The sequence below is a fragment of the Rousettus aegyptiacus genome, unplaced genomic scaffold (genome assembly GCF_014176215.1).
Source record: "Rousettus aegyptiacus isolate mRouAeg1 unplaced genomic scaffold, mRouAeg1.p scaffold_m13_p_7, whole genome shotgun sequence".
Lineage (NCBI taxonomy): Eukaryota > Metazoa > Chordata > Mammalia > Chiroptera > Pteropodidae > Rousettus > Rousettus aegyptiacus.
In genome coordinates this window covers 56,058,891-56,085,271 of record NW_023416310.1, presented here as the reverse complement: position 1 = coordinate 56,085,271, position 26,381 = coordinate 56,058,891, and the positions used below count along the sequence as shown (strand labels likewise).

At 44.2% G+C, this 26,381-nt stretch overlaps 2 protein-coding genes and 1 long non-coding RNA gene across 9 annotated transcripts in view; 2 read left to right on the top strand and 1 right to left on the bottom strand.

Annotated features, from left to right (window-relative positions):
- The window catches only part of TRABD2A (TraB domain containing 2A), a gene marked incomplete at its 5' end in the record, with an annotated part of 76,080 nt that extends 63,224 nt beyond the window's left edge, over positions 1-12,856 (top strand). The window contains 2 exon segments of the mRNA XM_036224322.1: positions 10,220-10,471; positions 10,872-12,856. Coding sequence (XP_036080215.1) covers positions 10,220-10,471; positions 10,872-11,095 — 476 coding nt within the window.
- A 1,838-nt stretch (positions 12,857-14,694) lies between these two features.
- Positions 14,695-26,381, bottom strand: part of DNAH6 (dynein axonemal heavy chain 6) — a 233,798-nt gene continuing 222,111 nt past the window's right edge. For 6 of the 7 annotated variants that reach the window (XM_036224313.1, XM_036224314.1, XM_036224317.1 and 3 more), the window contains 5 exons: positions 24,067-24,252; positions 23,458-23,530; positions 22,415-22,566; positions 18,523-18,745; positions 14,695-14,977 (listed from right to left, as the gene is read on the bottom strand). In XM_036224313.1, the coding sequence (XP_036080206.1) occupies positions 14,874-14,977; positions 18,523-18,745; positions 22,415-22,566; positions 23,458-23,530; positions 24,067-24,252 (738 nt within the window). In that variant the 3' untranslated portion in view covers positions 14,695-14,873. Of the gene's footprint in view, positions 14,978-18,522; positions 18,746-22,414; positions 22,567-23,457; positions 23,531-24,066; positions 24,253-26,381 lie in introns of those variants that run through there. The other variant, XM_036224318.1, reaches the window with a different exon arrangement.
- The window catches only part of LOC107506364, a 60,287-nt gene continuing 58,057 nt past the window's right edge, over positions 24,152-26,381 (top strand). Inside the window, exons 1-2 of the long non-coding RNA XR_001595906.2 lie at positions 24,152-24,270; positions 25,501-25,648. This is a non-coding gene — a long non-coding RNA (uncharacterized LOC107506364). The remainder of the gene's footprint in view (positions 24,271-25,500; positions 25,649-26,381) is intronic.

Sequence of the window (26,381 nt, the reverse complement as noted above, 5' to 3'; positions counted from 1 at the left end):
AAAATACTAGCAATTTGAATACAGTAAGACATTAAAAAGATTATATACCATGATCAAGTGGGTTTCATCCCAGGGGGACAGGGGTGGTTTAACATACGCAGATGGATCAATGTGATACACCACATAAACAAAATAAAGGATAAAATTCATATGACTATATCAATAGATAAAGAAGCAGCACTTGACAAAATACAGCATCTGTTTATGACTGAAACAATAAAATGGGTATAGAAGGAAAGCATCTCAACATAATAAAGGCCATATATGATAAACCCTTAGCTAACATCATACTAAATGGCGAAAAACTAAAAACTTTCCCTCTAAGATCAAGAACAAGACAAGGCTGTTTGCTATTGCCACTATTATTCAATATACTATTGCAAGTCCTAGCTAGAGCAATCAAGGAAGGGAAAGAATAAAAGGCATCCTAATAGGGAACAAAGAAGTCAAATTGTCCCTTTTTGTGGATGACTGACATGATTCTCTATATAGAAAACCCTAAAGACACCACTAAAAAACTATTAGAAATAATAAACAAATACAGTAAAGTTTCAGGATACAAAAATCAATGTACAAAAATCCAAAGTGTTCCCATACTCTAATAATGAATTTTCAGAAAAAAAATTAAAGAAGTTTTTTTTGCAATTGCTACAAGAAGAATAAAATACCTAGGAATAAACCTAATGAAGCATTAGGACCTATACACTGGAAACTATAAGACATTATTAAAAGAAATTGAAGAAGGGACAAAAAAGTGGAAATATACTCTGTGTTCTCAGTTTGGAAGAATCAACATAGTTAAAATGTCCTTATTACCTAAGTGTTATACAGATTTAATGCAACCCCCATCAAAATCTCAACAGCATTTTTCAAAGAAGTAGAACAAAAAAATCATCAGATTTGTATGGCAGCGCAAAAGACCCCGAATAGCCAAAGCAATTCTGAGAAAAAGAACAAGTCCAGAGGTATTACTCTGCCTGACTTCAAAGTATGCTACTAAGAGACAATAATCAAAACAACATGGTATTGGCAGAAAAACAGACACTTAGCCCAACAGAACAGAATTTAGAGTCCAGAAGTAAACCCCTGGATTTATAAGCTAATAATTTTTAAGAAAGGAGCCAAAAATGTACAATGGAGAAAGGAAAGCCTCTTCAATAAATTGTGCTGGGGAAATTGGAAAGCCACATACAAAAATGAAACTGGACTGATATCTATCACCATACACCAAAATTAACTCAAAATGGTCAAAGACCTGAAATAATACATTGCATAGAAGAAAACATAGGTACTAAGCTCATGGGCCTTGGATTTAGAAAGGATTTTAAGAATTTGACCTCAAAGGCAAGGGAAATAAAAGCAAAAATAAAAGAATGACACTATATCAAATGAAAAAGGCCCTGCACAGCAAAGAAACCATCAATAAGACAAAGAGGCAACTATCTGAATGAGAGAAGATATTTGCAAACAACACCTTCAGTAAGAGCCTAATATCCAAAATACATAAAAAAACTCATATAACTCAACAATAAAAAAAAAAAAATCCAATTAAAAAATGGCCAGAGCATCTGAACAGACACTTCTCCCAAGAAGACATACGTGTGAAAAGATGTTCAACTTCATTAGCTATTTGGAAAATGTGAATCAAAACCACAATGAGATATCATCTCATCACACCTGTCAGAATGGCTGTCTTCAACAGGACAAATGGAGAGGTTGTGGGGAAACTGAGACCCTCATACACTGCTGGCGGAATGTAAATTGGTACAGCCACTATGGAAATCAGTATGGAGTTTCTCAAAAAACTAAGAATAGAATTACCATGTGACCCAGCAATCCATCTTCTGGTTATTACCCAAAGAACTTGAAAACATTTATCTGCAAAGATATATTCACTCTGATGTTCACAGCAGCATTATTCACGGTGACTAAGACATGGAAACAACTGAAGTGTCCTTTAATAGATGATTGGATAAAGAAAGTGTGGTACATATGTACAATGGAATATCACTCAACTATAAGAAAAGATGAAATTCTGCCATTCGTGACTACAGGGATGGATCTAGAGATTATCATGCTAAGTGAAATAAGTCAGACATGTGATTTTACTCATATGTGGGATATAAAAGTGAAAGCAACAAACAAACATGACAAACAGAGGCTAATGGACAAGGACAGTGGATTAATGGTTACCAGAGGGAAGTGGGGGAGGTAGATAAGGGTAAAGGGGGTCAAATATTTGGTGACAGAAGGAATACACAATGTAAAATGCATATGGCATAGTGTCGAATTGTAAACCACAATAATTTTAATAAAAAAATTAAAGAAAAAGATTTGAAAGAAAAAAATAAAGTGAGGATAACCCAAAACTGAAAGTCCCAGAGCTTTAAAATCAAACGCCAACTTTTGTCATGGGAATCTGGAGATAAAATTTAAAGGTGAGAAATGTAGTTCAGCTTGAGTGGGAGGTGAATTGAAGTCAAACAGAATAGTTCGGTTTCATAATGACAAAGCATTGCTCATACAGGCTGTTTTTTCTCTTGACAAGTACTTTTTCCATTCCTAATTGGCTGAGAGTATAGACTCTGGAGCCAGATCTCCTGGGTTCAAGCTGCAGTGTGCTTAATTTCTTTGTGCCTCTTCCTCATCTGTAAAATGGGGGTAATAATACATTTACCTTATAGGGTTATTGGGGGTAGCAGTTGTTGAATGTAAAGTACCAAGAAGACATACGTGTGAAAAGATGTTCAACTGGTGTGTAAAGTACCGAGAACAGTACCCTGTACCTTGTAATTACCACTAAATGGTAGCTATTTTTATTATTGTGATTACTTCCTGCTATGTGACCTTGGTAATGGCTGGGTGAGTGGGGTGGCAGGAGCGTGCTCCCCTCTCTCCCAGTCTAGGCATAACCTATACATGAGTCTGTGGCACTTCTGCAATGGGAGTAATTGGGGCCTTGCCAATGTCTCTTTCATCTGAGTTGCCCTTTTATCAATCTGGGGGTCCCGAACTGTACAGTTGGACTCATGAACTTAGTAGAACCCAGTAGAACCTAGTAGAACCTTAGCCACAAACACTACCCGAGGCTCCCTCGGTTTCCAACAGCTGCCCCAACTTCAATCTGCTTAAAGCTGCGGAGTCAGGACAAAGGAGAAGCCTACACACCAGACATCCTGAAGTCTGGCTGTACCTTCATTTCCTTTTCCAGTCCCCGACTGTTGAGTATTCAGTTGCCGAAATTGCACAGACTCTGCAGCCAAACTGCCTGGATTTAGATTCTGCTCTGCCACCTTTTTGAATCTATTTTACTTTAATTTTCCATTTTAATGTGGAGATAATGATGCCTCTAAAGTTCTGCTGCATCAGAGGATAACACGCTGCGGTTAGCCATTTAGGACATTAAAGTGCCATAAACTATCCTATCACATTGTAAAAAAGGGACATTGTAACCCCAGAGGATTGTGTCAGTTCTAAGCGTCAAAATCTGAAAAGAAAGAAGATGAATCCCAGGACCTACCCTTGGCCTTTAAAATATTTAAGATGCCACTGTTAGTTTACCTGGTGCTCTTTGCTGCTTTTGGTTAGAAAGGAAAGAAGGGAAATAAAATTCAGATTGAGGTGTCCAGCTATGGTGGCTTCTGATAAATAGAGGGTTTTATTGTGCATTTATAATTATACACAGGACGAGGGGCTCAGGTCTCAGAGGTGGTTTGTTTATACAAATGAGAATGGTCAGGAATGTTAGCACTGGACTCAGTGGTGGAAGATTGGGGTTTGGTGTCCGGGCACTACCCTTAGCTGTGTGACCGTGGGCAGCTCACTGCACATTCTAGTCCTCAGTCTCCTCATCTCAACACTACTATCATGCCTGGCTGCCAGGGCTATTGGGTGGCCTGATTGCAGAAACCGTCTGAAACTATACTAGAATGGGCACAGGGAAGGGGGCTCGTCAGGGTGATTTCCTTGTTCTGGGGTCCATGTCTGGGGGTATGTTTGGTGGTCATGAAAGCTGCCGCATTTCCGATTGTTTTTCTTATTGCGGGTCATTTCATGGGCCACAACACAATGCTTGATGTTCTGCTACGTGAAGGCTATGAGGTAGAATCCGGCCCTGCTGGACGAACCATCAACGAGAAACCTTCCTGTGCTTCTGTGCTAGTTGGGGAGCAGCTGGGGGAAATGGGTGGATACCTGCAGGGCTGCCTGGGCGCCAGAGTGGGCTAAATCCTGAGGGGCTCCAGAGTGTCCCCAGCATGGCATGACCCTCTGGCCTAGAAATGGTCACTCAGTGGACACTTAGCACCCAGCTCAGCTGGGTGTCCCCTTGAGGCTGGGTTGGCTGGCCTCACACTGTGGGCAGTAGAGATTACACTGGCCTTTTCCTCAGCAGTGCTTAGGGCAGGCAAGAAGGTGCGGGGAAGGTTGTGCCATGGTCCTGGGCGCCTGTGGAGGGGTGACTAGGCTTAATGCTCAGTGCTCTTCTATCTGGGCTTTTAAGACATTCAGGGAGGCAGATGGTAGAATCAATCATAAGATAAGATCAGAAGGGCTGGAGGCACTGGGAGTGCCGGTCAAACCTGACCTGGGGCAGGAGCAAAGTCTCTTCTTTATCTCTGAGCTGTTTCTACCCCCCAGGTCTGTTTATTTTGCGGTTTTCCCCAGAGCCACCCCTGGCCCTGTGGACCCTTCTGTAAAGGCCCAGTTCCCCACCTTTCAGCAACGCTGTTGACCCCCTCTCTCCTGGCCTCCCCGATAGTCTACCACCCGTTTCCTGTTCTAGTGGGCACAAGGTGGTGCTTCCCTCCTGCTCTGTATTAGTTTGCTAGGGCTGCCATGACAAAATACCACAGACTGGGTGGCTTGAACAACAGAAATTTAATTTCTCATAGCTCTGGAGGCCAGAAGTTCAAAATCAAGGTTGGTTTCTCCTGAGGCCTCTCTCCTTGGCTTGTAGATGGCCTCCTCATTGTCCTCATGTTGCCTTTCTTCAATGTGCCCCCGATCCTCACATCTGTGTCTAAATCTCCTCTTAAAAGGACACGGATCAAATTGGATTAGGGCCCACTCTAATGGTCTCATTTTAACTTAAGCACTCCTTTAAAGGCTCTGTCTCCAGATAGTCACATTCTGAGGAACTTGGCACTAGGGCTTCAACATATTAATCAAGTGGACACAATTTAGCCCATTCATCTAGCCCTCATTCCCTCCAGGTCATGGTCACCAGCGCCCCCTCCTGGCAGAGATCTCAGCTGGACTGAGAGTCCTGAGGAGGAAAGTGTCCCGCCCCCCTGCTGAGGAGCTAGAGAAGGGGCCCCTGCTGTCATGTCTGCCTGATGGCTGCCCTTCTCCTCTTTCCCATCGGAAGACCCACCTTCACCTTCTGGCATTTCAAGCGAAGTCCTCACCCTGATCCCCTGACTTCAGAGGGGTCTCCCTGAAAGTGCAGTTTTTGTCCCAGGAGCCATGATTCTCTCAGTATCCTTTTCAGCGGGAAAGCTTGAATGCACCCTCAGCTTGTCTTACCCTCACCTCTCTTCGTACCCTACGTTCAGTGTGTAGCACTTTCTGGTTCACAAATGCCCTCACCTGAGACTCGTCCTTTTTCACCTTTACCAGGCCTTTGGCTTCCACCACTGAAGCCTCTCTGGCATTTACTCCTCTTCTCCACTTTCATGACCATCGCCCTCTGGTCCGTTCTCTACTTTTCTGTGGGACTAATCTTGCGAGTATCCCTCACTCAGAAACCTTCAGTGGTTTCTTATTGTTCTCTTTCCTAGTCCAGATCCCTCATGCTGATGTCTTGGCACCCAGACTCTGCGTTTTTCCAGTATAGATATAATTCCTGCATCAGTAGACCTTCTGTCCTGGCCACTGCCTCTCCGCCTTTGCTAATGCTCCTTCCCCTGTTTGAAGTGCCCGCCCCTACTCCCCCATGGGAAAAATCTTGCCCTTAGGTCAGCTCTGCTGGCTGCTCAGGTCTCCACCCATCCCTCCCTCCTGTTTCCCTCCAGCTCCGGAGGGAGAGCCCAGCCCTTAGTAGTTCTCTGCTTGTTTTGAGGGGACTGTGGGTTTTTCCTCACTCATTGGGCTATATGCTCCTGGAAAGTGGGGAGGGCTGATTCCCCTGGTTCTTTCTCAGCTTCCAGCCCCAGACTGACTGACTGGGCTGGAGCTCGACACACCATCCTTGGGGGTGCCGGAGAGGGCCCCGCCTGGGAGTGTGTATGTGTGTGTTTTGCTGATTGTTCCGGGCTCCCTAATTTTGCCTCTATCCTGATACCTGTCCCTAGGGGAAGAGAGGTCAGGAGTCATTATTTTAAAAATAGTTCCATGAGATTCCGATGCACAGTGAGGCCTGAGAACCAGTGCCGTCATCACACTAGGTTGCTCACACTTCCCAGGGGAAGAAAAGAACATTTATTGATTGTCAGGCAGCATCCAGGTTCTCACAGACTCCAGTTAATCTTCGAAACCACCCTGTGAGGTGAATGTTTCTTCTCTTTGCTTATAAAGAAACTATGAAAGATCACATAGCTAATCAGAGCCAGGATATAGTTTGGACCACTCTGTCTGCACGACCCTTCTCTTTCTGCCTTTTCTTCTCCCCCTTTTACTTTCCAGTCCTTTTGTCTTTGTTTCCTCTGCCAGAAATTCATTCACTGCCTCTGCCTCTAATTCTATCTGAATCTGTGAGATCAAGCGCATATGCCAGCTTCTTCATTCTTCCAGCCTGGGGTCTCCCTCTTGCATGATCCCAAGGAACTTGGTGTATGCTTCTGCAGTGGTTATCCTGGCCCCCAGCACAGAGTATGTGCTCCATTAGGGTAGAATCCAAGAGTTTTTAGTGGTGAACTTGCCTACAGTGCTCCCAGGTGAGGCCACGAGGGGCCATGAAGTCTCTACAGGAGCTTCTGTTCAGGGAGGAGAAGGGGCGAGGGGCTAAGGGCCTAGAGCGGGGAAAGTGCCCACAGTGAAGGGGTGCTGAGGAGGACAGGGCAGTGGCTGTGGAGACACCTGCTTTCTTCTTCCCTTCCTCAGCAGCCATGTGACAATCCTTGAGGATGATTCTGATCATATGAATGTGGGGTAGGCCGATATGGGTAGGGGCAGGAGGGCTGCTAAATGGTGACCTAGCTTACCCCAGGCCCACCAGCCCTTGGGGCTTGGGGTAGACAGAGATGAAGGTAACTGGCAGATTTATTATCTTACATTTACGTAGATCAGGAAGCTGACACAGTCTCATTGGGATGAAGTCAAGGTGTTGACAGACTTGCCTTCCCTTCTGAAAGCTCTAGGGGAGAATTTTCCTTGCTTTTTGCAGCTTAGAGAAACTGCTCACATTCCTTGGCTTGTGGCCCCTTCCTCCATCTTCAAAGCCAGCAACATTGCATCTTTTTGAGCATTCTTCTGTAGTCACATCTCCCACGAACCACAGAAAGTTTCTCTGATTTAAAGGGCCTACATGATTGATTGAGCCCACCCAGATAGTCTGAGATCATCTTCCAGGTCCTTAATTTTATCCACAAAATCTCTTTAACCATGTAAGGCAATATATTCACAGGTTCTGAGAATTAGGATGTGGACATTTTTGGAGGTCATTATTCTGCCTACCGCAGATACCAGTGAGGATCTGGGAAATGTTCCTTTGGCTACAGAGGGGGCCACTCCAAGGGTCTGGTCAGCCCTGCCAGGGTACGTACATCACCAGACAGAGGACTGGGAGAGAGAGGGCTGCACATGAAGTGCATACTGTGTGAAGCATGGCACACGGGCTGTTTTAATCCTCACAGCAACCAGGTGTGATAGGTCCACTTTACAGCAGCAGCAGAGCTCGGAAAGGCTAATTATTTAGTCCAAGGCTCCAAGCGCGGCTTTTTCCTGGATACCGCATGTCTTCCTGTGGGGGTGTGTCCAGGAGAGAGGCCATGTTAACCAGAGCGTTTCTTTCTTGGTGATGTCTATGGAATGGGTAAAGTAGGCAGGGGACAAGCAGTCCGTCGGCACAACAACTGTCCTATACTGTGGTCAAAATGACCATGGGCCAAACCTTCATGAGTAACTAGAGGATTAGCTAAACTTTGGGAATTCAGATGGACCCAAACATGGGAACTTGGAACCTAAACATGTGATAGGATGCTCAGACCAGCCCAGAGCTCTGGGATGGATTGGGGTGTGTTCAGCAGTTGGAATTTTCTATACCCGGCAGAGAAGTAGACACCCCTACCACACCTTAAGCCTGTGTCTGAGTCTGTGTGAGCAGCTGTCTCTAGGGTCTCTCCCTGAAAATTATAGTGACTAATCTATACTCTTCATATTTTCTATAGCGAGAATGGATTAGCTTTATAACCTGAAAAAATCTCGATGATGAGTATTATTTGAAAATGGCACTGAATCCTTCCTTGTTGGGACCTTGGGCAAGCCAGTTTATTTTCCTACCTCAGTTTCCTCAACTGCAAATGCACGTTATGATTCCCTAGGACATCAAATATGAGAACCATAAAAAGCATGAGAAGTAAAGCTTATTTTTATTGGATACCCTTCTCTCCCACTGTTAAGTTGGTTCTGAAGCCTTGGCCTGGGCTCCCTGGAGTAACTGGGCTGAGGCCTTCTTATGCCCATTGTGAGTTGAACAGAACCAAGGCTGTGAATTGCCCCACTATGAGAATCCACTGCTTGAAGCTATAGAGCCCAGCCCTAGTGAGTTTGATTGAGTCCATGTTCCTTGCTAAGTAAAAGCAACAGACTTTTTTGACTATATTGTGTACCAGGGCTCGTTTGGGTTATATAGGGGTCAAGGATGACGCAGACTAGACTCTTCCACAGCAGAGGTTCTGAGAATGGTAGCTGCCTGACCATCTTCTCCTGAAACCCTCTGGGAGGCCACTAGAATCTTGGACTGTCCTTGGTGAGGTACTTTCCCTTTTTAGGTCCCAGTTTCTTTGTTTGTAGAATGAAGAGGTTCATGTAAGTGGTGTAACACTTACGTACCAGACACTGTGCTGGGTCCTCGAGACAGTGATGAATCCGGCCGGTCCTATGCTCCAGAGGCCTTCTAACTATGACTATCTGTTTCAGGGGTTCCGGACTCAGGTTTGGAGTAGGAGCCCATTTTCTTTCTTTGCCATTTGAGGAATTCCCTTCTTTTATCTTTGTTTGCCCAACGGGTGTGCCCTCCCCCGCCCTTTTTTTTTTTTTTTTTTTAAATCTCTTACATTTCCTCCCTTTTTTACCCAGGGCCATGAATACTAAGTGACTTCTCAGGTTCTGTCAGGTTGTGGATCAGAACTGGGGCCTGCTTCTGGCAGGTAGGTGTTAATCAAGGCTGAATCAGAGCAGAGAGGTTGAGTTCTTACATGTGCTGGTCTGCTGCCCCCATGCTGTTGGAGGATGCCTGTGGCATATCCACTGCTCCCTTTCCTCAGGCCCCTCACTGCCTAGCCAGATAACAATGGGATTAACCTCTAGTAGCTGGGATTCTTCTCCTACTGCTTGCCCCCCGCCCTACCCCTTGATGAAAGCCTGATTGTAGGAGGAAATTTGGTCCTTCTAATGGTTTACTTTCTCACTGGATGGGTAGTTTTTTTTGTTTTTTGTTTTTTTCTTTTGTTGGAGGAAGGCAAGGGAGACTGTAGTGACGTTTGGGGAAAGCCAGAAGCAAGTCTGAGTTTCTCATCAGTTGTGAAAAATGTATGTTCTGTTTGAGAAAGATGGTTATGGTCAGACTAGGGTTAGGTGAACACTAGCAGTTCCTTACCTGGGTGGCTACCAGCAGCCAAAGAGCCTCTTTCTGAGCAGAGCCCTTAAAATGGCTCATGAGAAATTAAGAAGGGTAAGGGCCACCTCGATTGTTCTAAGTAAATGGCATTTTAAAGACTTCACCTCTCTTTCACTGCTGTAATCTTCTGTGACTTTCTAGACGGCGGTGACCCATTTAGGGAAGAGCAATAATTATATGCAGCTAAAAAGAAATCTTATATTTCTTCCCCAGGGCTGAGAGATTTGAAGAGAGTGCAGTGAAGGTATATGAGGGAGAAATAAAGGCATTAAAGTGATCAGTTCTCAAGATGGCTTTGAGAACCCGGCGGTCCCTAGCTGGCTCAAAATTCAACATTACCTGTGAGGTCCTGAGCCTTAAGCTAGGTGGTGGTGGGGGTGGGGGGCTGCCAAGCTGTGTGACTTTCCTTTGAATCCTTCTTCCTTCTACCCTTGTTTACAGAGAGAAGAGTAAATATCCGTCATTACAGTCCCCCTCCTCTGGCATTTTTAGTCCGAAAACACCCACACCGGAGGCGCTGGTCCCTGAAGCTGGGTGGGCAGCACACTCACTGTCTCCGCCCCATGTGTCACTGCCTGGAAGTGCCCACCTGCCAGGCAAGGCACAGAGGAAGTTTCAGAAGAGGTGGAGGCGGCCACAGTGGAGGCAGAGGCTCCGGCAGTTCAGTGACCTATGGGTCCGACTGGAGGAGAGGTGAGGCAGGTGTTTGGGTAGGGCTGGGCCGGGGCAGCCAGGAGCGCATTGCCTGTGTCCATCCTCACCCCAGTAGTCCAGGTGGGGAGCAGCCCAGGAATCCCCAACACACTGCTTAAGAGGTAGGGGCTCAGTGCTCTGGTAGGGATGGGCGCCCCCATCATCCCTTTCGTCAGGGCCCTGGGCACAGATCCTCTGTCCACTGTGACAGAGATGAATTCAAATTAAAGGTCGTTGCTTCAAGTCAAGGTAAAGGCAACACGTTTATCTTTGTTAAAGAACAGATGGTGGTGGCAGCAGGGGCATGGATGGATCTGTTAAAAGTTAACAGATCAGAGTAGAATGAGGCTGGAATAAAGGTTGTAAGGAACTTGATTTGCCAGCTCTTTCTCCATTGCAGGGAGAATTTCAAAGTTTTGCAGAGCTGGAAGCAACTCTGCAGGAATGAGCTCGTTTGGCCCCACATTCTACAGGGAGCGTGGTGACCACAGGATGTATACACTCTTTGGGATGATTAGGGGGTCAGAGGTGGACAGAGGAGCCAAAGGTGGTGACCCTGCCTGGTCTGCTAGGCTGAAGGCTGGTGGAAGAACTACACCAGGGGACCTGGGATCCAGGATCTAATTCAGTTCAACCCAAACTTATTGAGTTCCTCCTATGTGCCTGCTGTCACATTTGGTTCTGCGGCTTTGGAGTGAACCAGATGGACATTGGCCCTCTGCTTTCACGGGGCTCACAGTCAGTGGAGGAAGCTGGATTTTGAGTTGATTATCCACAGCGAAGTGTATGGTGCTGTGGGAATGTGCATGTGTGTGTGCTGGAGGTTACTACTTAGGGTTGGGGGTCAGGAAGGCTTCCCGGAGTAAGGGGCTTTTTGGCTGATGTTGAGTAGCATCTGGATAAAGTGGAGCCCAGTGAATAGAGCTTCTGAGTCTGGATCAGGAGATTCAAGGATCCAGGGCTGAATAGGTGCCCAATAATAAATGTTGAATGAACAAACAACTGAACAGGGAGGGAAGAAGTTCCAAGCAAAGGGAGCAGTGCGAAAGCCTGGTATGGGGAGAAGAAAATGTTAAAGAAACCCAGATAAAGTAATTCTGGTTGGAGCCTGGGAGGTCAAGGGGGAGTGGTGCGAGATGGATCCAGAAAGGTATACGTGTGCAGTGACAGAGTCTCGTGCGTGAGGGAAGGAGGCAGCCACTGAACGGTTTAAAGTAGGCATCTATCTGTGTGCTCTGGGATTTGCCACAGAAGCTGGTAGCCAAATGGGACCTGGAGAGCAGGGACAGATCCTTTTGGTGTCCGTGTTGCCCATGGTGCCTGACTCCTCTACTATCTTTCATTGATGGAGGGATAAATTGACTTGTTTAGGACTTTTAAAAATCGGGGCCATTTCTTTTCAGGTGCCTTTTACACCTGAACTGAGCTGAAAGGACCAGGTGGGACTGAGGTCGTGGGCACCTGGGATCCAGGATCTAATTCATACTGTTTGGACCTGGGATGCCTCATGTGATGTTCACAGCAGACCTGAGCTGAGTAGGAGAGAGAGCCAGAGACCCAGGGAGGATTCGTCCTGGCTTGGCTGTGCCTCTGTGCGTGGTCAGGGAGGAGGGTCCCTGCCTGAGATTGCCTAGAGGCTAATGATAAGCAAATCTGACTCGGGCCTTCTTACACCTAGAGTTTTAATAATTCTTGAACCAAGAACCAAACAACCAGGAGTGAGTTGCCCAACGTGTTGGTCGTAGTGCCTGTATTATTTGGTTTTGCTGTAGCTATGGTAACAAGGGTCAAAGACACAAGGAACTTATTAACACATTAAGATCCATTTTGGTCTTTAAAGAAGGGAAATGAAAGGAAGCTGTGCTGGCATGGGGGGCCTTGGAGGATCCAGTGACTCCATCTGTGTCTGAGACTCTCTTCCTTTGCCTCCTCGTGCCGTGGTCCCACAACTCCAGGCCCCTGTTCGGGACAGGCACATCTCCACTGAGTTGCAGCTCCCTCACCTTGGGCGCTCCCACCACAGCCCGGTGGTGGCCAGCAGGGCCGGCCTGCCTCTCTGGACTCCTGAGTTCTGGGTGCTGGTCTGGCTTTCCAAACAGAGGCACCCCTCCCGTAATGACTGGAGGAGCCAGGCCAAGATCCCGACCGTTCGCGCTTGAAGGATGGCCATTTCTATCCTCCATGCGCTGGTCTGGCCTTGTCAGGCCCAACCCTGGAGAAGAAGCAGCTCAATCAAAACCAGTGCGGATTCTTCTCTTCCCAAGAAATGACTTCGGGTTATCCAGCAATGCTTGGGGTACAGTTTTGTAATATAATGAACTGTATGAAAATGTTTGTAAATATTAGATTATGTGAAAAAAATTAAATACCTTTTTTTCGTGTGTAGATTTTTTTTCTCATAATGTGTATATATCACCGCTTCACTCCCAGACCCTGTTCCTTGGCCATCCTGCAACTTTGGATCCTGACCCACTTTTCCTTCCTTCCTGCTGCTCTTCTCCGCATTTGTTCCTGGTTCTGGATCCAGGGGAGTCAGTAGGCCATGGGGCTTTTGTTCCGCCCCTCTCTATTCAAGGTCTGATGAGTACGGTTCTTCCTGTACTCTTGACAAGTGCTTTCATCGTGTGTAATATGTGAGTGTGTCCCTGACATGCTAAGGACTGGATGGACAGGTAGGCTTTGTCAGGTGCTGTGCAAGAAAGTCGTTTTCAAATGCGCCCTGCTCCTGTCTTGTGATTTATTTATTATTTATATGTCTATGTCTTTTCCAAATAAAAGCTTATGGGGAATCTCTACATAAAATGAATAAGAGTAGAACTGCACCAGTTGAGTCTGAAATGGGAACTTTTAGCCCGGTCCAACTCCTATCTTCACCCTGCTCCCACCATGTTTCCAGACTAGTCTCCCACATGTGGCAAGGTTTCCCTCTGGGCCTCCTGGGTTTTTTAATAGCTCACAATCCAGAGGATCTTCCTAGGAATTGGGTGGGGCCAGTATGAAGTGGTGTCTTTGTCCCTAACCTGGTTTAAGGTTAGCTTGAGTGCCTGGGCTTGCAGCTCTGTGGCCTTCCCTTTCCTTCCAGAGGCTTTCTTGTGGGTTCATTCTCAGTTGTTCTCAGGGCCCAGAAGCTCTTTGGGGGTCTCATGGAAAGAATGACGTGTTGGCCCTCAGGATCATGTTCACCAGCCCATACTGCAGGGTAGAAAGACTAAACTTTCCCAGATTTCCTTGCTTCTATTCCAGATTTTCCTAATGAGATATACTTATGTGAAGTCAGAAGGCAGAAGACCTTGCTCTTCAGTAGTGGTGGCAGTTATGTACAGGTTCCAGTAGACACAAATTTGTGCAGTGGCCAGGATCTACATCCCACTGTTTAGGCCTCTGTTTTGCGAGCCTGCATAGTGGTGAGTTGTATGGTTTTCTGCAGCTTTATGACCTCGGGTTGCAGCCGCCCTGGTGCCCAGTGTCAGCCCTCTTGCTTCTGCAGCTGCAGGGATTCCCAAGTCTTAGCATTCATTCCTACTTGAAACACCAGGGGTAGTTTCTGATTTCTGCCCTGAACTCTGAGTGACAGAAGTGGTGCTCTCTACTTCTCTGCTACTTGAGTCTGTTCTTAACTTTGATAGGCATGGGGATGAAGCTGGGGAGGTAGAGATAAAAATGGGAGGGTCGGATTACTATGACTGGCCCAGTTCGTCTAACTTTCTGCACTTCCTAGCTGGGTGTTCCCAGTTTCTTGGCTCATGCTATGGCTCAGAAAGCAAATAGACCTTTGTGGGCAGGGTTGATACAAAATGGTTTGCCACTCCATCTTAGCACTGGCCCAACTAATACTGCTTTTGAGGTGGCAGGGGCTCAAATGTACCTGAGTGGCACTTGGCCAGTGTTCACACAGGTTCATTCTAAAGTGGAAGGGGAAAATTTCTGTGCACTGGGCAGAACCGACCTGCGCTTTGGTGAAAGCACAGGCTTTTTGAAGGATTGTAAGATAGCCACATGGAGTGGGAGAACTGGCATCATAGGTCAAGATCTTATCTGCTCCTTTGCTGTACCAGTTGCCATGGTAATGACATCGCCCTCCCATGGTTAAGGCTCTGACTGACGTTTACAGCAGGCTTTTCTTATCCATGTGCAGAGGAAGGAAACCTGTGTGGGTAAGGACAGCTGAGTTCTGACTGCCCAGGAGACCTCCCAGAAAGCTGCCTACACCACAGCTTGAATTACCAACAGAAAGAAAAACTCAAACACTTTATTTTAGGTTATCGGAGAAATAAAAGCCACACTTACTATCCTTAGATCAGAAGTAACATTGTTTTGCTCCCCTATAAGTTATGCAGACGTTTTACCCACTTCAGGAAAAATCTCCTGCCTGCCTCTTTTTTAGCACAGAGGCGGCACCTTTTCATTCACTCAGCTGGCAGAGCAAAGCCGATCCCTTGGCAATCCAGTAATCTGTGGACCGCTTGGAGGGTAGAAGGACGGTCACCACAAAGTTGGTTGAATGACCTAGTTAAGGATACAGGGGAAAAAAGGGTCACTACTTTAAGAATACTTTTAATACCAAGAGTATGTATGGTACTGGGAGTCAAGACACTTGGGTTTCTGACCTGACTCTGCCTCGAAAGATAATGGGCAAACAATCTTCTACGGATTTCAATTTTATGTTCTATAAAATGAAGATGTCAGAATATGTGATCTTTTAGGATCTATCCAGCTTAGACTTTGCATTACCTTATGAATTATGTTTCAAGTTCTCTGAAATAGGACTAAGATTCAGGCCTGAGCTTTTAATGGGACTCAAGGAATGCAGTTGGTAGTTTGAGCATCCATTATTTGTCCATCTGTCCATCCCTTACATATCCATATCCATATCCATATCCATATTCATATCCATATCCACCCATCCTCTTTTCACCCTGCAGTTAGGCACTGGGGTTCCTGAAATGACTAAGTGCAGTCATAGGTATTTTGTCCTCAGCTCTGGGACATCTGAAGTAAGAGGTCACTTTTATAGTTTGTTCATTCTGGCTGGGCCTGTGTGAGAGGGCCAGAACCAGGAGGAGAAGAAGAGCGTCCTGCCCTCAAGACAGGAGTTACTGTTTCTGGCACTGTATTCATAGCAAACCCTATCTGTGTGAAAGTCGAGAAGGTGTTGGTGTCCCCAGGGGAGAGCCCTTATGTCTGCCTTACCTTTGTATGCCACTTCCTGCTTGGTGCTTGAGTGACTTTTTATAGTACATATGCCGTCTATATATATTTAACCATTAATTTGATTCAGGATTTAAATAAGGTTCATGCTTTGCAACAGTGACGTGTCTCTTAAATCTCTTTCACTTGGTAGGTTACCCCTCTGCTCCTTTTGCCACCCTCTTGTAACATATTGGCTGAAACCACCAAGCTGTTTGTCCTGTAAAATTTCCCAGAGTCTGGATTTTGCTGACAGCATCTCTGTGGTGATTTTAAACATGTTCCTCCATCCTTGTAGAGGGGTGGTGAGAGGTGTGATCACATTTAAGTTTGAAGTTTTTTTGGCAAGAATACTTCACAGGTGGTGTGTGCTTCCATCAGGAAGCGACTTATCTCTGATTGTTTTTCTCTTTTGAGATGTTAGCAGCCGTTGATGTTTATTACTTAGAGTAATTAGTTCTTTAGGGTTAATAATTTTAAAATTTAGTGATGATTAAGCATATAGAATCCACCTGCAACTTAATTTTTGTTTGTAGTATAAGGATTTAAGTTTGGTATACTTAATTGTCCCACGACCATTGTAATTTCTCTCTTTCTGATCAATTTTAAATGATGCTGCTATCTTATGTCAAATTCTTAAATATGCACAGTGTGCTGCTGGGCTCTCTAGTGCATTTGATCTTTTTGTCGAGTCTTATGCCAGTGCAACATCATTTTAATTACCACCTTATCTTGGTTCCTCTTGGCAAAAAGACAGAGTTCCTGTTGCAATTATAGCCAATAATAAGATAAATAACTCAATTAAAAAATGGGCAAAAGAGTTAAACAGACACTTTATCAGGGATGGTATAAATAAATAAGCACCAGAAAAGATGATTAATGCCATTAGCCATTAGGGAAATGCAAATTAAAAGCACAATGAGATTCTATCTATCTATCTATCTATCAATCAATCATCTATCTATCTATCTATCTATCTATCTATCTATCATCTATCTATCTATCTATCTATCTATCTATTATCTATCTATCTATCTATCTATCATCTATTTATCTATCTATCTATGTCTGACTGTCTATCTATGATTTATCTATCTATCTATCTATCTATCTATTATCTATCTATCTATCTATCTATCTATCTATCTATCTATGTCTGACTGTCTATCTATGATTTATCTATCTATCTATCTATCTATCTATCTATCAATCAATCATCTATCTATCCTCCAAAAGACTAATCATACTAAGTGATGATGAGAATGTGGAGGAACTGGAACCCTCATCAGCTGCTAGTGGGAATGTTAATGGTATGGCCACTTTGGAAAACAGTTTGGCAGTTTCTTAAAAAGTTAAACATATACCTACAACATGATCCAGTCATTCCATCTTAGATATTTATCCAAGATCAATAAAGCATATGTCTACATAAAAACCTGTACATATCATTATTAATTTAAAAAATGCCTTTTGATACTTTTTTTGGATTTGTAATAGGAGTGTCTATTTTAGTTGTATTCTGTTTAGTATGCTTAGGGAACATACTTTAACTGAAGATTTAATTAGAAAAATAAATATCATAAGTATTTATATTTTCCACTCAAAAGAGAAATATATTTTAGTTCTTTCTGTCCTGCCCCATCTCCCATATTTTTATTATACAGAAATTCAGTTCTAAATTATGACTAAAATAATTTTTATGGTCAAATTTTTAAAGATTCAATACTGTGTGTGTGTGTGTGTGTGTGTGTGTGAAATAGAGGGTCAGTGGTGATTAATTTAGAGCCTTTGTACATCCACCAAAATTGCAAAAGCAACCAAATTATCATCCAAAAGGGAAGGTGTGATTAAGACACCTTCCCTTTTGGATGATAATTTGGTTGCTTTTGCAATTTTGGTTAAAAGTTGTTTTTCCCTCAGGCCTTTGAAGATGTTTCTCTATTATCTTTTTATATGCACTCTGGATAATCAGAATTGCCTGGTGTCAGTCTGATTCTCTGGAATTTTAATTTCACGGCATGTTAATACACTTTATCTCTTTGCTTTGAGGATTTTCTTTATTCTGATAGTCTTAAGTATCACTTTGATATATCTAAGTTTCTTTTAAAAATTTGATTATCTATTTGTTTATATTTTTAAAAGTTATTTTAAAAAATTATCCCTAACAGGACATTGTGAGAGCTTTTAATCTGAGGACTGAAATGTTTCTTTTCTTATGGGAAGTTATTTTAAAAAAACATTATCACTCTTATAATCTCTCTGCTTTCTTTTACATTGCCTACTAGATAAATGTTGGAAATTTTGGCCTCTCCACAATGTCGCTCTCTCTTTTTTTAAAAATCACATTATGAAGTATTTTGAGGGATTTCCTCAGCTCCTTCTCCTTGCTCACGCTTTAGCTGTCTACATTTACTTCTTCAGCTTATTCGTTAATATGCTTTCTTCTCATCTGCTTCCTTTTTTCAGGGCTGTATCCAGTTTCAGGTCTACTCAGATTTCCCTTTTTGCAGCATGGCATTCCACTTAAAAATTTATTTTTAAATCTCTTTGATGAGTTGCAATGGATTTGGGGAGAGATTTTAGTGTCTACTCAGTCCATCATTTTAAAATTAGAAGCTATTGTTTAATGAACTCTATTTTCTACTCATTAGACTATCAGAAGCATGCACTAATTTAAAAATATCAATCCATGCTCTGTATTAAAATAAACAGAATTTACATTTATAAATTTGTGTGTTATAAGTGACCTAATTTTTAAGTCTAGCTAATTGGCTCAAGATCTTTGCACATTATCGCTTAGTGTTTGGGCTTTGACTGTAGTTTGCATTTGGTCATTATTTGTACTAACGTTAAAACATCCTCACCTGTGGTTGAGAGTGTTCCTGCCCGGGCTCCTGTTTTATAAAGTGGGGAGTGATAAAGTGTTGGGCTTGGCTCATAATTTTGTTGAGGTTCAAAATGCACCACAGGCAGCATTGGGTTTATCTGTCCGGGCAATGCATCTTCTATCACCATCTCATCATTGTCCCATCGAGAAGCATCCATGAACATTCCATGAACGAGAACGCCATCCTCAGGAGAGGGCAACTGAAACACACCCAGAAGTGGAAATGTGAGAGGAGAAGGGGATCGGCAGCTGTGGGCCACTTCCTCTGTCTCACGTCCTCCTCAGTTAATTCTAAGAACCACGCTATATAGATTGCTCTTCTTACTCACACTCTAGAGAGGAGAATATCGAGGCTCCAAAAGGTAGAGTAACTTATTTCTCACTTTCACACCAAATCTACTCCATCAATGTGTCTAATAGAGGATACTCCTAGGAAACCCATTCGTGGGCTTCAGACTCTCTGATATCGTGTTGTTATGAATTTCCCTTTCTCACAGGAAGCAGATGGGATAAGAAGGCTGTGATTATCGTGTTATTATTATTTTTTAACAAGATCTTTGAAGGATATGGTGCCCTTTTAGCAGATAGGTTATATATCTGCAGCAATATTTGCAGAGTGCCGATGGAAAATTCCTTTTTTACAAAAGAAATCATTCTTGAGTTTTAATGTTGCTATTAAAGGAGAGAGAAGAATGACTAGAGACATGGAGACAGAGGCACTGACTCCGCCTTCAGTGTCTTGTGATTCAGTATCACAACCGGTGTACAATTTCTGCTAATTGTGGGCTTCTGTTTCACCTTTCCTCAAACACTGTTCTGGGGCTAAATTTTGAATAAGTGGATAAATGGCGCTTCACACCTACAAGCAGAAGACCAAGCAGTGTGGATGTAAGCAGTGTATTTTATAGTAAATGAAAAGGACAGTACGCTCTTTTTGGCTAGTCTTCACTTTCTAGTGTCTTGGGTGCAGCGGGCCTTCCTGTTTTGGGGGCCGCTATGTAAGTTTGTGCCGGTTTGCCTGAGTAGAGGTTGAAAACCATCCTCCATCCACTTGCCAAGCCATATGTAGAAGCCATCTGGGCCTCTGCCTGAGGGAGTACCTTTTCTTAAACTGCACAGAGGTGGCAAATGGGCTAACAGTGGCTCTGCTTGTTTGTAACAGAACCGGAGCTGTCTAAAAACCGTCTCTTGCAGACATTTGCTGGGAGGGCCAGGAGATGGGCCAGCTTTACAATACGAAGTCCCATAGAAAGCAGAATCACAGGCACAATCACATCTTAGTGCATACGACCCTGGTGGAGATATGGTGTGGGCTGGGGTGGAGTGTCAGGACAGAGGCCCTGGTGTCACTGTAAACTCCTGTCCATCAGAGTTGGTCTATGTGGCAGATAGAGCGTGCTAGGCTCAGAGCAGGGCCAGCATCCTGGAAGGCCTCAGTGAGGCCTGTTGTTCCTGGGTGTAGTTTTGCTTTCCCACAGCCTCAATTATTCATGATATTGGCCTGGACACCCTCTTGACTCAGAAGTGTCGAAATAATGAGCCGTGCATCTTCAAATTTATTTTACCCTTATTTAAAAAATATTTTAATCCTGAAACAAATTTCCTTAAATACATTAGCTTTTATATTGTCATTTTAAGATAAGGGCAGTTAAGAGAGATGGGGTTATAGTATTTTAAGCCATGAGCATGGGATCAATATGATCCGTGTGTGATTTTGCTAACAAGGGCAAAGAATAGATTAATTAGATCTGAGTAGAGTGGAGACTGATAGAATTACCCAGGAGTAATTCCTACAAATACCATGAAATATTAGGGAAAGGTTAGCAAAAGCCACTCACCCCAACTCCACTGAGTGGTTAGTAAATACTTTACTGGCAAGAACAAATCTTTGATTTCATGGCACATATAGAAAATTATATTTATAAAGCCCACTGGGGTGGACAGGTGATTTAAGGCAGAGGCTCCCCTCCCCCATCAAAATCTTGGCACATTTAAGCTGGGCAGCTCAGATTGGCAGCGGTGGTTTTCATCCCTGATTGTACACTGGAATCACCAGGGGAGCTTTAAAAAATAATGCTGCCTTATGTAACTGGGATGATTCTGATGTAATTTGGATGTGGCATGGCCACTGGGATTTATTAAAAGTGCTGCAGTTGATTTTAACCTGCAGTCAAGGTTGAGAATCACTGATATTCTAGAGCAGTGGTTCTCAAACCTTAGCAGGCTAAGAACCCCATGTAGGACTGGTTATTTATGCGTCCCAGCCTAGAGTTTCTGTAGGTTTGGAATGATAAGTTCCCAGGGGATGCTGATGCTACTGGTCTGGGGGCCCTACTTTGAGAGCCTCTGCTCTAGAGAGAATAAACTATGTGAGCAAAGAGTTTAAACTGCATCCTTAGTTCATTTCTGTTAGTTCTGTAATGTAGTTTTATAATGTGTGAAGCTAGAGTATCATTGTGCTAGGAACAGCTGAATGAATGACATAGGTAATTCAGACTGTAATAACAGTTATTTATTGTGAGTGCACTACGTGTGGGTAACATGACATCCACAGGTTCACTTATACTGTGCTGCAGCTCTGAAGATCGGGGCATCAGCCCCATTTTATAGGTGAGAACACTGAGGTGCGGACATATTAGTAATAGCCCTAGCACACATAGATGGCAAGGGGGACAGTCAATTTAAATTCAGGCCTGCCTGATTCTGAAATACTTGCTTTTAACCTCTTGCTATATTGCCTCCACAAAGAGAATGTTACTGTAGGTATCTGCGATATTGTGCTTTATAAGAAAAATACATATTTGGTCATTTGGGTAACCAAAATACTTTTCTCATATATATATATATATATACTCTTGTTCCTTGGTTCTGAATCACAGCTCCCTAAACCTTGGAACTTTCCTAAATGTTGAGAGTGTTAGTGGGGTGTCTTTTGTTATGTTAATGAGGCAGTTTTTGGAAAGCACCTAAGCTGGGCCTGGTTGCCAGTAGAGCCAGTCATGTGATTAGAGGGTTCCAACTTTCAGTGTGTGTCCCCGACCCCCAACCTACGGGGAGAAGCGAACTAGAGATTGAGCTTAATCACCTACAGCCAATGATTTAATCAATCATGACTATGGAATGAAGCTTCCATAAAAACTCAAAAGGATTGGGTTTGGAGAGCTTCAGGTTGGTGAATAGGTGGAGATATTTGGGGAGAGTGGCTTGAATGGAGCGGGCATAGAGGCTCCATGTCCTTTCCATACCTTGCCCTGTGCATCTCTTCCATCCTGAGTTATATCCTTTTATAATAAATCAGTAACCTAGTTAAGTAAAAAGTTCCTCTGAGTACTGTGAGCCACTCTAATAAATTAATTGAACCCCAGGAGGGGGGTCATGAGAATCTCTGATTTACAGCCAATTGGTCAGAAGTACAGGTGACAACCTGGGCTTACAACTGGCATTTGAAAATTTGAAATGGGGGGGGGGGTGCAGTCTTGTAGGACTGAATCCTTAACCTGTGGGATCTGATGCTCTCCAGAGTAGTGTAAGAATTGAGTTTAAGTGTAGGACACCCAGCTGGTGTTTGAGAACAGTTTGCTGGTGTAGGAACCCTCCCCAGCCACTGCCCCATCTTAAAATTGAGTTCAGAACCAAATTAGTATGTGAAGAAATAGAATAGTATTGCTTTAAAAAATTTTCTACGGAATAGATTAATTTAGGCCATTCCTATCCAGTTATCGTTCATTGGGGAGCTCATCTCGGAGGCGTGAGTTCCATCCTGGGAGTCACATATGGGGAGGCAGGAGGGGCTGGGGAGGTTGGCTGAGATACTGAACAACAGTAGGACAGAAGCTGCTTTGCTGTAACGACAGTCAGGGGGACAGTACCTCTAAGTCCATGGGCAGTTCTTGTCCAAACTGCACTGTCTTGGCAGCTTCTATAACTGCAGCTTGATCCCGATAGATAGGAATCATGTTGTACTTGAAACTCAGCTCGTCTATAGGCAAATTATATTTCCGAGCATGATTTTGAAGAGTTCCTGTAAATATAAAAAATCGGAAAAACAGGGCCTTTAAATAAGACCGCTACTGCCCAAACACAGCCCCTACTGTCCCCAGCCAGGCTGCTCTAGCATTAGAGAACTTTCTCTCCATCGAGAAGACCCAATCATTAACACATTATTCTGAATTAATTCATTGGGGCAGGAAGCCTGTGAGTAATATTGAGAGGGACAGAACCAACACAAGAACATATTTTGCTTGTGGTTGGGAAGAGAGAGAGAAGACTAAGTCTGCCCGTGAGGGAGACAGACCAGTGCGGGAGTTTCAAGAGCACAATCTTCCCAGCTTTAGAGTCTTGCTCAGCTTTGCCTTGGATGGGCTGTTTATTAGGGATTCAGAATGAGAGAGATTAAGGGCTCGACTAATTAGCATCCAGTAGTCCAGATGCCCTGTTCCACTCCGGGGATCCCTAGGAGAAACCCTTGGAACCCTTCCCGCCCCTGGCTGCTGGAGAGAGATCGAGAATTTTTTTTAGTCAACTTTAATTAATATATATATATTTTTATAAGAGTGTTTTTTAGAGGGAAGGCGGCTGCTCAGAATTGGGGCTGGAGCAGGTGGAGAGCATGTGGTGCCCTAGATCACAGGCCGCATGGGGATATGGGGCACACTGTGCATTCACAGGGGCAGAGAGGTTTGCATTTGCAGAACTTGAGAGGGGCAGAAATCAGGTTGGGGGCATCTGCTATTTCTGCCATTCTTTTTCTGAGCAAGTGAGGAAGAGCAGCGTCTTATTGGACTACCATCTATAATCAATGGCCCGCATTGTTAGGCCATTAGCAGCCATGCCATTTTGCCAGTTCCTAGAAATTCAGTATGTAACAAATCATGATCTTTCTGTGGCATTTTTCTAGGGAAAGCACTAGTACCTGTTAGAAATCCTTGAGGAAAGAAGAAACCGGAGATCCAGAAGGACTTAGGCTGTCCTCTTTTGAGCCACAACTAAAGGAGAAACATTACACCACAATGTATTGGTTTTCTGAGATGGCATTTGTCATTTAAATCAGTCCTATTCTGGAGGGCCTCTCAGGAGGCAGAATCTAAACTAGTTCTGAGTTAGTCCCCAGCCCCATTCTTAATGTCTGTCCTGTCCCTTTCCTCGCCCACCAGCCTGACCACAAACCTAGAATCTGGTTATTATAGAGAGTATCAAAGAGGGAGATGACTGCAAGGTCGCACTTGGAAGTTTGGGCCCATTTCAGATTGGTTCTGTTCCTCACAATGGGGTCCCATGAACTAAATCTGAAACTCCAAGGATGGCATGGAATTAAAATGGTATGTTGGGATAAGGGCCAAGGACAAACTACATTATAGTCAATATAAGATATTTAAAGTGATGCCATTCTGGAAGTTTCTGTTTCTTTGGGCTCAGATGACCCCTCAAGGGTTGTCAATATTTCAGTTAGCTAGGGCTTCCTAAGGACCTTAGGGTCGACTGTTACTAGATTTATCAAACCCCAAAGAAAGCATTTTCTTACATCCACAAACGAGGTCCTCAGAATAAGGTCTTTGACCCATGACCCCAGTGGTTTCAGGGATGGGTAGGCCGTGTCAGACCACAAAGAGGGGACCTGGTTGTTGAGGAAACTGTTATACACCTTTTCCATTTCTTCAGACATCACCACAAGTCCAGCAATGGCTTTGTCGAGTGTTTCTAGAGACGTCTGAAAGGACAAAAAAAGGTTGGTGGCCTTCACAGATATAATTGTCAAGTGGGAATGACATCCATTTGTGGTGGCGGGTGCTGCCTTGTGCTGAAAGGCACTCTTGCTGGGTTGCATCTTCTCTGCTTACCATCTGCTGGGTCAGACCCTCCAATATTCCATGCATTTTTACATGTGACCATGGGGTGGGGTGTAAGATCCGGAGGTGGTGGGGGAGGTGGGGGTGTTGGGCATTCAGGCAGTTAATAGTAGAGTCCAGTGAAGTGGAAAGAAGAGAAATAGGATAAATATCCCCAGAAACTTAGAGAAATGATTTTGAGAAACGCCACTGTCCAGGTCAAAGGAGGAAGAGACCTGATGGTTAGTGATTTGGGAACGGTGAGGGAGGAGAGAGGAAGTGGGGAGGACCTCATGCCAGGGGCCAACTCTGCCCAGGGGGTGCCCATAGCCCCATGAGTTATAGCAGAAAGGGGAGATTCTTAGAGAGACCAGTTTTTTGGCTGATGCCAGAGTCTTCTGGTACCAGAAACACTTCCTTATCCTCCCCTCACTTCAATAAAAGACAGAGGCCGGCGGCAGCCATGGAAGTACAAGGTAATATTTGCCACTGGGCTGAAGACAGAGGCAGGGCAGATAGATTGGAATGGCCTTTGTAGGTTCCAGTTTTGTAAAAACTACTGCCAAGTATTATAGGAAGGTGTTAGAGGCCAAATTTATGTTGATTAAAAAACAAAATAAGGCCTAAGACCACATGCACATAGTTCTAGAGACAGGCGATATGTGGACACAAGCCTAGTCATCCTTCCATTCCTGCATAGAGTTATTCCCCTCCTCCCATCTTTTCACAAGAGGCGGTGGTATAAAAATGAAGAGTTTTAATTAGATTTTCCCTTATGATCTAAGGAACCATTTGCAGCAGAATGTAGCAGTGGTTTAAAGATTTAAAAAGCCATTAAAGATTTAAATGGTCCTCTGCCAGAGTCAAAACAGTACCACATTTTAGACACTGAAAATGGAAAAACATAGCAGAAGACTTACCTAAAATGCAGATAGAATGCTTAAACTAGAGCGGTGGAGGAGATCAGGCTGCTAGAGCCTTCTAGGTCTGCTTAAACAGGTCCCATTGCAGCCTGTTCTCCCAGAGGGGGCAGCTAACACACGGGTGTATTTGATGGGGAAAAGTGCATTTTAAAATGTTCTTCCATATGGCTAGAAGCCTAAATAACAGGGGAGCCTCATCTCTCCTAGGACCTGTCCTGACTCACAGTTCGGTAACTATCTGGAGGAGAGTGAGCTTGCCAATATGGCAGCTCCAAGGCCCTGGTGGTGCTGCCTCCCCTTGGCCTTCCTTATTGCCACCACAGTGCTGCCTTGCTGGTCCCTGGGAGAAGTGAAGGTAAGCCTGGGACAGAGCTGGGGCAAGGCTGGACCGGGCAGAGGTTAGGATGAGGAAGATCTCTGGTGCACACAGTGGTGGCCGCCATCCCTCCCTCAAATGGGAGTGCTCTGCTGTGATTCCTGGCTGCCTAGCAGACTCTTTCTTCCCAGATTCCTCTCCCTTCTACTTTCATAAGGTGAATTCCTCTACTCTTGGTGGACATTATTGTTTGACCGTGAGACATGACCACGGGGAAGCCTGAGAAGCACATTTGTTCATTTGTGCATTCAAATATTCATGGAAGATTTAGCATGTGTTGGGAAATGACTAATATACCAGGCTCTTTTCTTTAAGAAGTTCAGTTTCTATCGTGGAAGCCATACTCATGGAGGTATAATTATAAAACAATGTGGTATGTACAGTGATAAGCATAGAAACTGGAAATGATGGAGCCCAGAAGAGGTGCTCCTAAGTCATCTGGCGGTCGAGGGAAGGGCTGCTGTTCCAGAAGGATTTATGGAGGAAGTGACATTCATACTTGTCTACCTTCAAGCGGGTAAAAGCTCATGATGTGGAAGAGGCAAGAGATGAGCAGTGTCCATCTTCTTGTCTTTCTTTGAACAACAGTACCTACCTCCCTTAGTTTTAGTTGGGCACAGAGCAATCTACCCAGAGACTATAATTCTTAGCCATTCTTGAAGCTTTGTTGTGGCCATGTGACCAAGTTTTGGCTAATACAAGAAGAAATGAT